Raw genomic sequence first — 17,607 nt, 5'->3', positions numbered from 1 at the left:
CCTACTGCTCTAAGGGGGGGTAACCCTTTACTAAACACTACAGTAGACCTATCTATACAACCCTACTGCTCTAAGGGGGGGGGTAACCCCTTTACTAAACACTACAGTAGACCTATCTATACAACCCTACTGCTCTAAGGGGGTAACCCCTTTACTAAACACTACAGTAGACCTATCTATACAACCCTACTGCTCTAAGGGGGGGGTAACCCCTTTACTAAACACTACAGTAGACCTATCTATACAACCCTACTGCTCTAAGGGGGGTAACCCTTTACTAAACACTACAGTAGACCTATCTATACAACCCTACTGCTCTAAGGGGGGGGTAACCCTTTACTAAACACTACAGTAGACCTATCTATACAACCCTACTGCTCTAAGGGGGGGTAACCCCTTTACTAAACACTACAGTAGACCTATCTATACAACCCTACTGCTCTAAGGGGGGGTAACCCCTTTACTAAACACTACAGTAGACCTATCTATACAACCCTACTGCTCTAAGGGGGGGTAACCCCTTTACTAAACACTACAGTAGACCTATCTATACAACCCTACTGCTCTAAGGGGGGGGGTAACCCCTTTACTAAACACTACAGTAGACCTATCTATACAACCCTACTGCTCTAAGGGGGGGGTAACCCCTTTACTAAACACTACAGTAGACCTATCTATACAACCCTACTGCTCTAAGGGGGGGTAACCCCTTTACTAAACACTACAGTAGACCTATCTATACAACCCTACTGCTCTAAGGGGGGGTAACCCCTTTACTAAACACTACAGTAGACCTATCTATACAACCCTACTGCTCTAAGGGGGGGGTAACCCCTTTACTAAACACTACAGTAGACCTATCTATACAACCCTACTGCTCTAAGGGGGGGGGGGTAACCCCTTTACTAAACACTACAGTAGACCTATCTATACAACCCTACTGCTCTAAGGGGGGGGGTAACCCCTTTACTAAACACTACAGTAGACCTATCTATACAACCCTACTGCTCTAAGGGGGGGGTAACCCCTTTACTAAACACTACAGTAGACCTATCTATACAACCCTACTGCTCTAAGGGGGGGGGTAACCCTTTACTAAACACTACAGTAGACCTATCTATACAACCCTACTGCTCTAAGGGGGGGGTAACCCCTTTACTAAACACTACAGTAGACCTATCTATACAACCCTACTGCTCTAAGGGGGGGGTAACCCCTTTACTAAACACTACAGTAGACCTATCTATACAACCCTACTGCTCTAAGGGGGGGGGTAACCCCTTTACTAAACACTACAGTAGACCTATCTATACAACCCTACTGCTCTAAGGGGGGGGTAACCCCTTTACTAAACACTACAGTAGACCTATCTATACAACCCTACTGCTCTAAGGGGGGGTAACCCCTTTACTAAACACTACAGTAGACCTATCTATACAACCCTACTGCTCTAAGGGGGGGTAACCCCTTTACTAAACACTACAGTAGACCTATCTATACAACCCTACTGCTCTAAGTGGGGGTAACCCCTTTACTAAACACTACAGTAGACCTATCTATACAACCCTACTGCTCTAAGGGGGGGGTAACCCCTTTACTAAACACTACAGTAGACCTATCTATACAACCCTACTGCTCTAAGGGGGGGGTAACCCCTTTACTAAACACTACAGTAGACCTATCTATACAACCCTACTGCTCTAAGGGGGGGGGGTAACCCCTTTACTAAACACTACAGTAGACCTATCTATACAACCCTACTGCTCTAAGGGGGGGGGGTAACCCCTTTACTAAACACTACAGTAGACCTATCTATACAACCCTACTGCTCTAAGGGGGGGGTAACCCCTTTACTAAACACTACAGTAGACCTATCTATACAACCCTACTGCTCTAAGGGGGGGGTAACCCCTTTACTAAACACTACAGTAGACCTATCTATACAACCCTACTGCTCTAAGGGGGGGGTAACCCCTTTACTAAACACTACAGTAGACCTATCTATACAACCCTACTGCTCTAAGGGGGGGGGTAACCCTTTACTAAACACTACAGTAGACCTATCTATACAACCCTACTGCTCTAAGGGGGGGTAACCCCTTTACTAAACACTACAGTAGACCTATCTATACAACCCTACTGCTCTAAGGGGGGGGGGGTAACCCCTTTACTAAACACTACAGTAGACCTATCTATACAACCCTACTGCTCTAAGGGGGGGGGGTAACCCCTTTACTAAACACTACAGTAGACCTATCTATACAACCCTACTGCTCTAAGGGGGGGTAACCCCTTTACTAAACACTACAGTAGACCTATCTATACAACCCTACTGCTCTAAGGGGGGGGTAACCCCTTTACTAAACACTACAGTAGACCTATCTATACAACCCTACTGCTCTAAGGGGGGGTAACCCCTTTACTAAACACTACAGTAGACCTATCTATACAACCCTACTGCTCTAAGGGGGGGGTAACCCCTTTACTAAACACTACAGTAGACCTATCTATACAACCCTACTGCTCTAAGGGGGGGGTAACCCCTTTACTAAACACTACAGTAGACCTATCTATACAACCCTACTGCTCTAAGGGGGGTAACCCCTTTACTAAACACTACAGTAGACCTATCTATACAACCCTACTGCTCTAAGGGGGGGTAACCCCTTTACTAAACACTACAGTAGACCTATCTATACAACCCTACTGCTCTAAGGGGGGGGGTAACCCCTTTACTAAACACTACAGTAGACCTATCTATACAACCCTACTGCTCTAAGGGGGGGGTAACCCCTTTACTAAACACTACAGTAGACCTATCTATACAACCCTACTGCTCTAAGGGGGGGGGTAACCCCTTTACTAAACACTACAGTAGACCTATCTATACAACCCTACTGCTCTAAGGGGGGGGGTAACCCCTTTACTAAACACTACAGTAGACCTATCTATACAACCCTACTGCTCTAAGGGGGGGGTAACCCCTTTACTAAACACTACAGTAGACCTATCTATACAACCCTACTGCTCTAAGGGGGGGGGTAACCCCTTTACTAAACACTACAGTAGACCTATCTATACAACCCTACTGCTCTAAGGGGGGGGTAACCCCTTTACTAAACACTACAGTAGACCTATCTATACAACCCTACTGCTCTAAGGGGGGGGTAACCCCTTTACTAAACACTACAGTAGACCTATCTATACAACCCTACTGCTCTAAGGGGGGGGTAACCCCTTTACTAAACACTACAGTAGACCTATCTATACAACCCTACTGCTCTAAGGGGGGGGGTAACCCCTTTACTAAACACTACAGTAGACCTATCTATACAACCCTACTGCTCTAAGGGGGGGTAACCCCTTTACTAAACACTACAGTAGACCTATCTATACAACCCTACTGCTCTAAGGGGGGTAACCCCTTTACTAAACACTACAGTAGACCTATCTATACAACCCTACTGCTCTAAGGGGGGGGTAACCCCTTTACTAAACACTACAGTAGACCTATCTATACAACCCTACTGCTCTAAGGGGGGGTAACCCCTTTACTAAACACTACAGTAGACCTATCTATACAACCCTACTGCTCTAAGGGGGGGTAACCCCTTTACTAAACACTACAGTAGACCTATCTATACAACCCTACTGCTCTAAGGGGGGGGTAACCCCTTTACTAAACACTACAGTAGACCTATCTATACAACCCTACTGCTCTAAGGGGGGGTAACCCCTTTACTAAACACTACAGTAGACCTATCTATACAACCCTACTGCTCTAAGGGGGGGGTAACCCTTTACTAAACACTACAGTAGACCTATCTATACAACCCTACTGCTCTAAGGGGGGGGTAACCCCTTTACTAAACACTACAGTAGACCTATCTATACAACCCTACTGCTCTAAGGGGGGGGTAACCCCTTTACTAAACACTACAGTAGACCTATCTATACAACCCTACTGCTCTAAGGGGGGGGTAACCCCTTTACTAAACACTACAGTAGACCTATCTATACAACCCTACTGCTCTAAGGGGGGTAACCCCTTTACTAAACACTACAGTAGACCTATCTATACAACCCTACTGCTCTAAGGGGGGGTAACCCCTTTACTAAACACTACAGTAGACCTATCTATACAACCCTACTGCTCTAAGGGGGGGTAACCCCTTTACTAAACACTACAGTAGACCTATCTATACAACCCTACTGCTCTAAGGGGGGTAACCCCTTTACTAAACACTACAGTAGACCTATCTATACAACCCTACTGCTCTAAGGGGGGTAACCCCTTTACTAAACACTACAGTAGACCTATCTATACAACCCTACTGCTCTAAGGGGGGGGTAACCCCTTTACTAAACACTACAGTAGACCTATCTATACAACCCTACTGCTCTAAGGGGGTAACCCCTTTACTAAACACTACAGTAGACCTATCTATACAACCCTACTGCTCTAAGGGGGGGTAACCCCTTTACTAAACACTACAGTAGACCTATCTATACAACCCTACTGCTCTAAGGGGGGTAACCCCTTTACTAAACACTACAGTAGACCTATCTATACAACCCTACTGCTCTAAGGGGGGGTAACCCCTTTACTAAACACTACAGTAGACCTATCTATACAACCCTACTGCTCTAAGGGGGGTAACCCCTTTACTAAACACTACAGTAAACCTATCTATACAACCCTAATGCTCTAAGGGGGGTAACCCCTTTACTAAACACTACAGTAGACCTATCTATACAACCCTACTGCTCTAAGGGGGGGTAACCCCTTTACTAAACACTACAGTAGACCTATCTATACAACCCTACTGCTCTAAGGGGGGGTAACCCCTTTACTAAACACTACAGTAGACCTATCTATACAACCCTACTGCTCTAAGGGGGGGGGGGGTAACCCCTTTACTAAACACTACAGTAGACCTATCTATACAACCCTACTGCTCTAAGGGGGGGGTAACCCCTTTACTAAACACTACAGTAGACCTATCTATACAACCCTACTGCTCTAAGGGGGGGGTAACCCCTTTACTAAACACTACAGTAGACCTATCTATACAACCCTACTGCTCTAAGGGGGGGTAACCCCTTTACTAGACACTACAGTAGACCTATCTATACAACCCTACTGCTCTAAGGGGGGGTAACCCCTTTACTAAACACTACAGTAGACCTAACTATACAACCCTACTGCTCTAAGGGGGGTAACCCCTTTACTAAACACTACAGTAGACCTATCTATACAACCCTACTGCTCTAAGGGGGGGGTAACACCTTTACTAAACACTACAGTAGACCTATCTATACAACCCTACTGCTCTAAGGGGGGGGTAACCCCTTTACTAAACACTACAGTAGACCTATCTATACAACCCTACTGCTCTAAGGGGGGTAACCCCTTTACTAAACACTACAGTAGACCTATCTATACAACCCTACTGCTCTAAGGGGGTAACCCCTTTACTAAACACTACAGTAGACCTATCTATACAACCCTACTGCTCTAAGGGGGGTAACCCCTTTACTAAACACTACAGTAGACCTATCTATACAACCCTACTGCTCTAAGGGGGGTAACCCCTTTACTAAACACTACAGTAGACCTATCTATACAACCCTACTGCTCTAAGGGGGGGGGGGTAACCCCTTTACTAAACACTACAGTAGACCTATCTATACAACCCTACTGCTCTAAGGGGGGTAACCCCTTTACTAAACACTACAGTAGACCTAACTATACAACCCTACTGCTCTAAGGGGGGGGGTTAACCCCTTTACTAAACACTACAGTAGACCTATCTATACAACCCTACTGCTCTAAGGGGGGGTAACCCCTTTACTAGACACTACAGTAGACCTATCTATACAACCCTACTGCTCTAAGGGGGGGTAACCCCTTTACTAGACACTACAGTAGACCTATCTATACAACCCTACTGCTCTAAGGGGGGGTAACCCCTTTACTAAACACTACAGTAGACCTAACTATACAACCCTACTGCTCTAAGGGGGGGGTAACCCCTTTACTAAACACTACAGTAGACCTATCTATACAACCCTACTGCTCTAAGGGGGGGGGTAACCCCTTTACTAAACACTACAGTAGACCTATCTATACAACCCTACTGCTCTAAGGGGGGGTAACCCCTTTACTAAACACTACAGTAGACCTATCTATTCAACCCTACTGCTCTAAGTGGGGGGTAACCCCTTTACTAAACACTACAGTAGACCTATCTATACAACCCTACTGCTCTAAGGGGGGGGTGACCCCTTTACTAAACACTACAGTAGACCTATCTATACAACCCTACTGCTCTTAGGGGGTGTTAACCCCTTTACTAAACACTACAGTAGACCTATCTATACAACCCTACTGCTCTAAGGGGGGGGTAACCCCTTTACTAAACACTACAGTAGACCTATCTATACAACCCTACTACTCTAAGGGGGGGTAACCCCTTTACTAAACACTACAGTAGACCTATCTATACAACCCTACTGCTCTAAGGGGGGGTTAACCCCTTTGCTAAACACTATAGTAGACCTATCTATACAACCCTACTGCTCTAAGGGGGTGACCCCTTTACTAAACACTACAGTAGACCTATCTATACAACCCTACTGCTCTAAGGGGGGGGTAACCCCTTTACTAAACACTACAGTAGACCTATCTATACAACCCTACTGCTCTAAGGGGGGTAACCCCTTTACTAAACACTACAGTAGACCTATCTATACAACCCTACTGCTCTAAGGGGGTAACCCCTTTACTAAACACTACAGTAGACCTATCTATACAACCCTACTGCTCTAAGGGGGGGTAACCCCTTTACTAAACACTACAGTAGACCTATCTATACAACCCTAATGCTCTAAGGGGGGGTAACCCCTTTACTAAACACTACGGTGGACCTATCTATACAACCCTACTGCTCTAATGTGTGGGCAACCCCTTTACTAAACACTACAGTAGACCTATCTATACAACCCTACTGCTCTAAGGAGGGGTAACCCCTTTACTAAACACTACAGTAGACCTATCTATACAACCCTACTGCTCTAAGGGGGGGTAACCCCTTTACTAAACACTACAGTAGACCTATCTATACAACCCTACTGCTCTAAGGGGGGGAGGTAACCCCTTTACTAAACACTACAGTAGACCTATCTATACAACCCTACTGCTCTAAGGGGGGGGTAACCCCTTTACTAAACACTACAGTAGACCTATCTATACAACCCTACTGCTCTAAGGGGGGGAGAATGCATCCTGTAGGTTATTTGTATCATTTAAAGAAATGCAAACTGCTGATTTTCCATAAAGGTTTAATCCCATGAGTTCCCTGGTTCATGGATTTGTGTTACTTCAACCAGGGAACATGAGCCTTTTTTTTATCTGATTATTCTCACTACGATTTGACAACTTTCCCTGGTCATGTGGATGTTTTTCCCTGGTCATGTGGATGTGTTTCCCTGGTCATGTGGATGTGTTTCCCTGGTCATGTGGATGTGTTTCCCTGGTTATGTGGATGCTATTCCCTGGTCATGTGGATGTGTTTCCCTGGTCATGTGGATGCTTCTGGTCATGTTTAATGTTTCCCTGGTCATGTTTAATGTTTCCCTGGTCATGTGGATGTTATTGTTAACCACATCACTTTGATCTCTTTCAGAGAAGCTGTACAACTCTCATGGACCTGAGCTCCGGAGGTCCCTGTTCTCCCTCAAGCAGCTCTTCCAGGTAAAGACCGGTATATTATCTATGGTAGAGACCAATATACACTGCTCAAAAAAATAAAGGGAACACTTAAACAACACAATGTAACTCGAAGTCAATCACACTTCTGTGAAATCAAACTGTCAACTTAGGAAGCAACACTGATTGACAATAAATTTCACATGCTGTTGTGCAAATGGAATAGACAACAGATGGAAATTATAGGAGTGGTTCTACAGGAGTGGTTCTACAGGTGGGGACCACAGACCACTTCTCAGTTCCTATGCTTCCTGGCTGATGTTTTGGTCACTTTTGAATGCTGGCGGTGCTTTCACTCTAGTGGTAGAATGAGACGGAGTCTACAACCCACACAAGTGGCTCAGGTAGTGCAGCTCATCCAGGATGGCACATCAATGCGAGCTGTGGCAAGAAGGTTTGCTGTGTCTGTCAGCGTAGTGTCCAGAGCATGGAGGCGCTACCAGGAGACAGGCCAGTACATCAGGAGACGTGGAGGAGGCCGTAGGAGGGCAACAACCCAGCAGCAGGACCGCTACCTCCGCCTTTGTGCAAGGAGGAGCAGGAGAAGCACTGCCAGAGCCCTGCAAAATGACCTCCAGCAGGCCACAAATGTGCATGTGTCTGCTCAAACGGTCAGGAACAGACTCCATGAGTGTGGTATGAGGGCCCGACGTCCACAGGTGGGGGTTGTGTTTACAGCCCAACACCGTGCAGGACGTTTGGCATTTGCCAGAGAACACCAAGATTGGCAAATTCGCCACTGGCGCCCTGTGCTCTTCACAGATGAAAGCAGCTTCACACTGAGCACGTGACAGACGTGACAGAGTCTGGAGACGCCGTGGAGAACGTTCTGCTGCCTGCAACATCCTCCAGCATGACCGGTTTGGCGGTGGGTCAGTCATGGTGTGGGGTGGCATTTCTTTGGGGGGCCGCACAGCCCTCCATGTGCTCGCCAGAGGTAGCCTGACTGCCATTAGGTACCGAGATGAGATCCTCAGACCCCTTGTGAGACCATATGCTGGTGTGGTTGGCCCTGGGTTCCTCCTAATGCAAGACAATGCTAGACCTCATGTGGCTGGAGTGTGTCAGCAGTTCCTTCAAGAAGAAGGCATTGATGCTATGGACTGGCCCGCCCGTTCCCCAGACCTGAATCCAATTGAGCACATCTGGGACATCATGTCTCGCTCCATCCACCAACGCCACGTTGCACCACAGACTGTCCAGGAGTTGGCGGATGCTTTAGTCCAGGTCTGGAAGGAGATCCCTTAGGAGACCATCCGCCACCTCATCAGGAGCATGCCCAGGTGTTGTAGGGAGGTCATACAGGCACGTGGAGGCCACACACACTACTGAGCCTCATTTTGACTTGTTTTAAGGACATTACATCAAAGTTGGATCGGCCTGTAGTGTGGTTTTCCACTTTAATTTTGAGTGTGACTCCAAATCCAGACCTCCATGGGTTGATAAATTGGATTTCCATTGATTATTTTTGTGTGATTTTGTTGTCAGCACATTCAACTATGTAAAGAAAAAAGTATTTAATAAGATTATTTATTTCATTCAGATCTAGGATGTGTTGTTTAAGTGTTCCCTTTATTTTTTTGAGCAGTATATTATCTATGGTAGAGACCAATATATTATCTATGGTAGAGACCGGTATATTATCTATGGTAGAGACCGGTATATTATCTATGGTAGAGACCGGTATATTATCTATGGTAGAGACCGGTATATTATCTATGGTAGAGACCGGTATATTATCTATGGTAGAGACCGGTATATTATCTATGCTAGAGACCGGTATATTATCTATGGTAGAGACCGGTATATTATCTATGGTAGAGACCGGTATATTATCTATGGTAGAGACCGGTATATTATCTATGGTAGAGACCGGTATATTATCTATGGTAGAGACCGGTATATTATCTATGCTAGAGACCGGTATATTATCTATGGTAGAGACCGGTATATTATCTATGGTAGAGACCGGTATATTATCTATGCTAGAGACCGGTATATTATCTATGCTAGAGACCGGTATATTATCTATGCTAGAGACCGGTATATTATCTATCTATGCTAGAGACCGGTATATTATCTATCTGTGGTAGAGACCGGTATATTATCTATCTGTGGTAGAGACCGGTATATTATCTATCTGTGGTAGAGACCGGTATATTATCTATCTGTGGTAGAGACCGGTATATTATCTATCTGTGGTAGAGACCGGTATATTATCTATCTGTGGTAGAGACCAAATAAAATGGTCAAAATGTGGCAAAGCAATGAACTTTTTGTCCTGAATACAAAGTGTTATGTTTGGGCCAAATCCAATACTAGACATTACTGAGTCCCACCCACCGTTTATTAAACATGGGCTGATTCTCTCCATATCACATCCACCCTCCTCTCTCAGTGAGCTGGTGCCAACATGGCCAGTGGAAATAGCTCTACTCTGTGTTTGACTGGACTGGAACAGAGGAACAAGGAAGAATGGAGACGGGGGAGAGAGAGGTAGAGGGAGAGGGAGAGAGAGGTGGGGAAGAGAGGTAGAGGGAGAGAGAGAGGGGGGTAGAAGGGGAGGAGAGAGAGGGGGAGAGAGAGGGGGGGTCGAAGGGGAGAGAGGAAGAGGGAGAGAGAGGGGGTGGGGGGGTAGAAGGGGAGAGAGGGAGAGAGAGGGGGGGTAGAAGGAGAGAGAGAGAGAGAGGGGGGGTAGAAGGGGGAGAGAGGGGGGGAGATGGGGAGAGAGGAAGAGGGAGAGATGGGGTAGAAGGGGGGAGAGAGGGGGGGTATAAGGGGGGTAGAGGGGGAGAGAGGGAGAGAGAGATGGGGGGGTAGAAGGGGAGAGGGGGAGAGAGGAAGAGGGAGAGAGAGATGGGGTAGAGGGGGAGAGAGGAAGAGGGAGAGAGAGAGGGGAGGGAGAGGGGGAGAGAGGAAGAGGGGGAGAGGGGGGGGGGTCGAAGGGGAGAGGGGGAGAGACAGAGAGAGAGAGGTGGGGTCGAAGGGGAGAGGGGGAGAGCGAGCACATACCAGTCATGCCAGAGACTTCATTGTAATCATTTGAGAGATGAAGGGTTGATAACTCAAGTTGACGTAAATGTACAGGGCGTGTCCCCCAATAGGGTTGTGTGTAAGGCTGTTGTCAAAAGTAGTGCACTAAATAGGGAATGGGGTGCCATTTGGGACGACCAACAGTAGTAACGATCAGACAGCAGGTGGTACTTCTCTCTAAGAGAACATCTACATCAACATTTACCATTCCAGTGTTTAATCATACTGTAATTACTTTGCCACCATGGCCTATTTATTTCCTTAATTCCCTTATTTTACCTAATTTGCACTCACTGTATATAGACTTTTTGTTTTATTGACTGTATGTTTTGTTTACTCCATGTGTAACTCTGTGTTGTTTGTGTCTCACTGCTTTGCTTTATCTTGGCCAGGTCGCAGTTGTAAATGAGAACTTGTTCTCAACTAGCCTACCTGGTTAAATAAAGTTGAAATAAATAAATAAAAATAAGATATAGTGGCTAGTGATCATTGTCAGTGACGTCGTCCCCACAGTAGTAACGATCAGACAGGTGGTACTTCTCTCTAAGAGAACATCTCGAGGTGGTAGTTCTCTCTAAGATACAGATCACAAGGTTCAACTGAAATGTGACTTCTGCTTTATCCCTCCTAAAGACACGGATACAGGAGCCTTCAGAAAGTATTCACACCCCTTGACATGTTGCTGTGTTACAGCCTGAATTCAGTGTCTCTGGACTAGACACAATACCCCAATTTACAAACCACAATGCACTTCTCTCACCAGAATGTTCTCTCTCCCGCCAGTGGTAAGTTACCCGTTCCAGTACCATCATTAATCATCTACAATGTTTGTTTGGTTATGGTCATTTCTGTTAATGCATTCAATTTATTATTATTGTTATTATTATTCCTGTCTTTTACTGTTGTCATTGTCGGTGTGGACACTTTGTTTGCAGAGCGCACAACCTATGTTACACTTGTGAGAAACACGTTTTTTTTTGTTGTTGGTTTATTTCATTCCGTTTACGAGTTCTGTCAATGTAGTCATTGTCTTTTTTGTTTGGAGCTCTCCTGTCAATGTTGAGTAACGCCTTCGATCACACCGACGGGCGCCATTGCAGCAGCATCTGGATACGTGTCCAATAACAGCTCAACGTTCACCTTCCCTTGCTACCAGATAAATCCACCGTTATGAACAACCACACAGAACCTACTGCAACGGCCTCTACAACGCATTGCTGCTAGACAAAACGCAGCTTTCCATTGGAAATGTTATGTACTTCTGTTGTACCCCAAAAATGCAATGTCGGTGTGATCGAGGGCGTTAGGACCTGCGCTTTATTAGGCATAGAGGTAGGCCTGTAGGCTACCTTGGCCTGCGTGCTAATGTGGCTGTGATAATACCACTACTAATGATTTGTGGAGCTTCTCAAAGGAACGTTTTCTTCACCTCCAAAAACAACAAGCAACCAGTTTTTAATTTTTATTTTTGAATTTTTTTTACATCCGTTGAGAATAACAATAGTTCCTTACAATGTATTTTTGAAAAATCGTTCCAGCCGTCTCCCTTTTCCATAACCACTCAGCAGCGTGAAAAGGGAAATATGTAAATGCTCTGATCCTGTGGAAACATCATGAAATAAGGACATAACTGACTACTTCTTATCAGTGCTTGGCTTGGACTGAAATAGGTTACCAGTACTCATTTTTTGCGGGTGCCAGTATTGTTTTTATATTTAGATGCAGGAAATACTTTCTGAGCTAGTATTCTACAAGAGGAACAGGAGATCAAGCAGTTGGAATATTTTTTTGAGGTGCCGGTACTCGGCTCCGGTGAGCTCCTGCCAAAGTCAAGCACTGTTTCTTATCACCGTGATCAAATAGTCTCCAGCTGGGTCTGTCCCCAGCTCACTGGGCAGGGGGAACTCACTGGGCAGGGGGAACTCACTGGGCAGGGGGAACTCACTGGGCAGGGGGAACTCACTGGGCAGGGGGCAGGGGAACTCACTGGGCAGGGGGCAGGGGAACTCACTGGGCAGGGGGCAGGGGGAACTCACTGGGCAGGGGGAACTCACTGGGCAGGGGGCAGGGGAACTCACTGGGCAGGGGGAACTCACTGGGCAGGGGGCAGGGGAACTCACTGGGCGGGGGGAACTCTGAGAGACCAGGAACTCACTGGGCGGGGGAACTCACTGGGCGGGGGGAACTCACTGGGCCGGGGAACTCCCTGGGCCGGGCCGGGGGAACTCACTGGGCAGGGCGGGGGAACTCGCTGGGCAGGGCGGGGGGGAACTCGCAGGGCGGGGGGAACTCCCTTGGCAGGGCAGGGGGAACTCGCTGGGCAGGGCAGGGGGAACTCGCTGGGCAGGGCAGGGGGAACTCGCTGGGCAGGGGGGAACTCACTGGGCGGGGGAACTCACTGGGGCGGGGGGAACTCACTGGGCTGGGCGGGGGGAACTCACTGGGCTGGGCGGGGGGAACTCACTGGGCAGGGCGGGGGAACTCACTGGGCAGGGCGGGGGAACTCGCAGGGCAGGGGGAACTCGCTGGGCAGGGCAGGGGGAACTCACTGGGCAGGGGGCCGGGGAACTCACTGGGCGGGGGGAACCTCACTGGGCGGGGGGCAGGGGAACTCACTGGGCGGGTGGAACTCTGAGGGACCAGGAACTCACTGGGCGGGGGAACTCACTGGGCCGGGGGAACTCACCGGGCCGGGGGAACTCACCGGGCCGGGGGAACTCGCCGGGCCGGGGGAACTCGCCGGGCGGGGAACTCGCCGGGCCGGGCGGGGGGAACTCGCCGGGCCGGGCGGGGGAACTCGCCGGGCGGGGGGAACTCGCTGGGCGGGGGAAACTCGCTGGGCAGGGCAGGGGGAACTCGCTGGGCAGGGCCGGGGAACTCGCTGGGCAGAGCAGGGGGAACTCGCTGGGCAGAGCAGGGGGAACTCGCTGGGCAGAGCAGGGGAACTCGCTGGGCAGAGCAGGGGGAACTCGCTGGGCTGGGCGGGGGAACTCGCTGGGCAGGGCGGGGGGAACTCGCTGGGCACTGCGGGGGGAATTCGCTGGGCAGGGCGGGGGGAACTCGCTGGGCAGGGCAGGGGGAACTCGCTGGGCAGGGCAGGGGGAACTCTGAGGGACCAGGATATTTGATACAATGTTGCCAATTTCATGGTGAGAGCTTCATGCTGAACGCATTTTTAGTTAATAGTTGATACAATGTTTCAAGTTCGTTGCAGTAAGGCCATGTGTTTTTTTTTTATCAGGATATTTTCTACCTGCAGGATGCGATGTTTTAATCTGTTGGATTTATGGAGGCTGTTTTTACATAGTTGCCAAATGGTAACAGAAGTTACTTTTTAGGTTTGTCATTTTACATTTTGGATAGAGTTTTGATTAACTACATGACAATGATTTTGAGATACTTTTGTATATATAAAATACAAATACACTATATATACAAAAGTATGTGGACACCCCTTTGGATTCGGCTAATACAGCCAAACCCGTTGCTGACAGGTGTAGAAAATTGAGCACACAGCCATGCAATCTCCATAGACAAACATTGGCAGTAGAATGGCCCATACTGAAGAGCTCAGTGATTTTCAACATGGCACCGTCATAGGATGCCACCTTTCCAACAAGTCAGTTTTGTCAAATATCTTCCCTGCTAGAGCTGCCCCGGTCAACTGTAAGAGCTGTTATTGTGAAGTGGAAATGTCTAGGAGCAACAACGGCTCAGCCGCAAAGCGGTAGGTCACACAAGCTCACAGAATGGGACCGCTGAGTGCTGAAGCGCGTAGCGTGTAAAAAAAATCGTCTGTCCTCGGTTGCAACACTCTCCTCTAGTGTGCGGCGAACATAACTGTCTGTTTTGGGGTCTAAGCTGAGGCTGATGCAGGCTTTCTATGCCGTGGTATCCTCTCTTAACAATCTGCTGTGGGATTTGTGTTGTAGGACGATAAAGACCTGGTGCCAGAGTTTGTGAATTCAGAAGGCTTGATGTGTTTCATCAAGGTTGGAGTGGAGGCAGACCACAACTACCAGAACTACATTCTCCGAGGTGAGTACGATCTCGACAATCATTTTAATTTTATTTAACCTTTTTATTTAACTAGGCAAGTCAGTTAAGAACAAATTCTTATTTACAATGACGGCCTAGGAACAGTGGGTTAACGGCCTTGTTCAGTCTGATCTTTGTGTCTCAGTCTGATCTTTGTGTCTCAGTCTGATCTTTGTGTCTCAGTCTGATCTTTGTGTCGCAGTCTGATCTTTGTGTCGCAGTCTGATCTTTGTGTCGCAGTCTGATCTTTGTGTCTCAGTCTGATCTTTGTGTTTCAGCCCTCAGTCAGATCATGCTGTTTGTAGATGGGATGAACGGTGTGATCGACCACAATGACACTGTTCAGTGGCTCTACACTCTCAGTGGCAGCCTGGTGAGTATTACCTACCGTGGAGACGTGACCGCAGTGTACACACACACACACACACCATTCACTGGCCCTGAATCATAGACGGCGCGTGAGTTTCTAGTTTGGGGTAAACTCATTTTCACCATTTTTAAAATGCACTTTAATAAATAAAGCCTTCAAAGCATCATCGTATTTGCAGACTTGTGTGAGAGTCTACTGTCCGGTTGGTCGGTCTGCTGTCCGTAAGGCGCAAGGCGGTCGGTCGGTCTGCTGTCCGTAACGCGCGAGGCGGTCGGTCGGTCGGTCTGCTGTCCGTAACGCGCGAGGCGGTCGGTCTGCTGTCCGTAACGCGCGAGGCGGTCGGTCGGCTGTCCGTAAAGCGCGAGGCGGGCGGTCGGTCGGTCGGTCTGCTGTCCGTAACGCGGTCGGTCGGTCTGCTGTCCGTAACGCGCGAGGCGGTCGGTCAACCCGGCTGTCCGTAACGCGCGAGGCGGTCGGTCGGTCGGTTGTCCGTAACGCGCGAGGCGGTCGGTCGGTTGTCCGTAACGCGCGAGGCGGTCGGTCGGCTGTCCGTAACGCGCGAGGCGGTCGGTCGGCTGTCCGTAACGTGCGAGGCGGTCGGTCGGCTGTCCGTAACGCGCGAGGCGGTCGGTCGGTCGGTCTGCTGTCCGTAAGGCGCGAGGCGGTCGGTCTGCTGTCCGTAACGCGCGAGGCGGTCGATCGGTCGGCTGTCCGTAACGCGCGAGGCGGTCGGTCGGCTGTCCGTAACGCGCGAGGCGGTCGGTCGGCTGTCCGTAACGCGCGAGGCGGTCGGTCGGCTGTCCGTAACGCGCGAGGCGGGCGGTCGGTCGGTCGGCTGTCCGTAACGCGCGAGGCGGTCGGTCGGCTGTCCGTAACGCGCGAGGCGGTCGGTCGGCTGGCTGTCCGTAACGCGCGAGGCGGTCGGTCGGTCTGTCTGCTGTCCGTAACGCGCGAGGCGGTCGGTCGGTCGGTCTGCTGTCCGTAACGCGCGAGGCGGTCGGTCGGTCGGTCTGCTGTCCGTAACGCGCGAGGCGGTCGGTCGGTCTGCTGTCCGTAACGCGCGAGGCGGTCGGTCGGTCTGCTGTCCGTAAGCGCGAGGCGGTCGGTCGGTCTGCTGTCCGTAAGCGCGAGGCGGTCGGTCGGTCTGCTGTCCGTAACGCGCGAGGCGGTCGGTCGGTCTGCTGTCCGTAGCGCGAGGCGGTCGGTCGGTCTGCTGTCCGTAACGCGCGAGGCGGTCGGTCGGTCTGCTGTCCGTAACGCCGCGAGGCGGTCGGTCGGTCGGTCGGTCGGTCGGTCGGTCGGTCGGCCTGCTAGCTATCCGTAACGCGCGAGGCGGTCGGTCTGCTGTCCGTAACGCGCGAGGCGGTCGGTCTGCTGTCCGTAACGCGCGAGGCGGTCGGTCGGCTGTCCGTAACGCGCGAGGCGGTCGGTCGGTCGGCTGTCCGTAACGCGCGAGGCGGTCGGTCTGCTGTCCGTAAACGTGCGAGGCGGTCGGTCGGCTGGCTGTCCGTAACGCGCGAGGCGGTCGGTCGGTCGGTCTGCTGTCCGTAACGCGCGAGGCGGTCGGTCGGCTGTCCGTAAAGCGCGAGGCGGTCGGTCGGTCGGCTGTCCGTAACACGCGAGGCGGTCAGTCGGCTGTCCGTAACGCGCGAGGCGGTCGGTCGGTCTGCTGTCCGTAACGCGCGAGGCGGTCGGTCGGTCTGCAACGCGCGAGGCGGTCGGTCGGTCGTCCGTAACGCGCGAGGCGGTCGGTCGGTCGGTCCGCAACGCGCGAGGCGGTGGGTCGGTCTGCTGTCCGTAACGCGCGAGGCGGTCGGTCGGTCGGTCCGTAACGCGCGAGAGGGGGACGGTCTGCTGTCCGTAACGCGCGAGGCGGTCGGTCGGTCGGTCGGTCGGTCGGTCGGTCGGTCGGTCGGTCTGCTGTCCGTAACGCATGAGACGGGGACGGTCTGCTGTCCGTAACGCGCGAGGCGGTCGGTCGGTCGGTCGGTCGGTCGGTCGGTCGGTCGGTCTGCTGTCCGTAAAGCATGAGACGGGGACGGTCTGCTGTCCGTAACGCATGAGACGGGGACGGTCTGCTGTCCGTAACGCATGAGATGGGGACGGTCTGCTGTCCGTAACGCGTGAGAGAGAGAGGGTCTGGCCGTAACGCGTGAGAGAGAGAGGGACGGTCTGCTGTCCGTAACGTGAGAGAGAGAGGGACGGTCTGCTGTCCATAACGTGAGAGAGAGAGGGACGGTCTGCTGTCCGTAACGTGAGAGAGAGAGAGACGGTCTGCTGTCCGTAACGTGAGAGAGAGAGAGACGGTCTGCTGTCCGTAACGTGAGAGAGACAGTCTGCTGACCGTAACGAGAAAGAGAGGGACAGTCTACTGTCCGTAACGTGAGAGAGAGGG

The 17,607-nt window shown here is 50.1% G+C and overlaps 1 protein-coding gene across 6 annotated transcripts in view; it reads left to right on the top strand.

Moving 5' to 3' along the window:
• Positions 1-17,607, top strand: part of LOC106562854 (FH1/FH2 domain-containing protein 1) — a 174,174-nt gene that overhangs the window by 106,195 nt on the left and 50,372 nt on the right. For all 6 annotated transcript variants that reach the window (XM_045689769.1, XM_045689773.1, XM_045689772.1 and 3 more), the window contains exons 4-6: positions 7,689-7,756; positions 14,737-14,842; positions 15,121-15,215. In XM_045689769.1, coding sequence (XP_045545725.1) covers positions 7,689-7,756; positions 14,737-14,842; positions 15,121-15,215 — 269 coding nt within the window. The remainder of the gene's footprint in view (positions 1-7,688; positions 7,757-14,736; positions 14,843-15,120; positions 15,216-17,607) is intronic.

This window comes from Salmo salar, chromosome ssa11, assembly GCF_905237065.1.
Source record: "Salmo salar chromosome ssa11, Ssal_v3.1, whole genome shotgun sequence".
NCBI lineage: Eukaryota > Metazoa > Chordata > Actinopteri > Salmoniformes > Salmonidae > Salmo > Salmo salar.
This window is presented reverse-complemented; position numbering and strand designations above follow the sequence as displayed.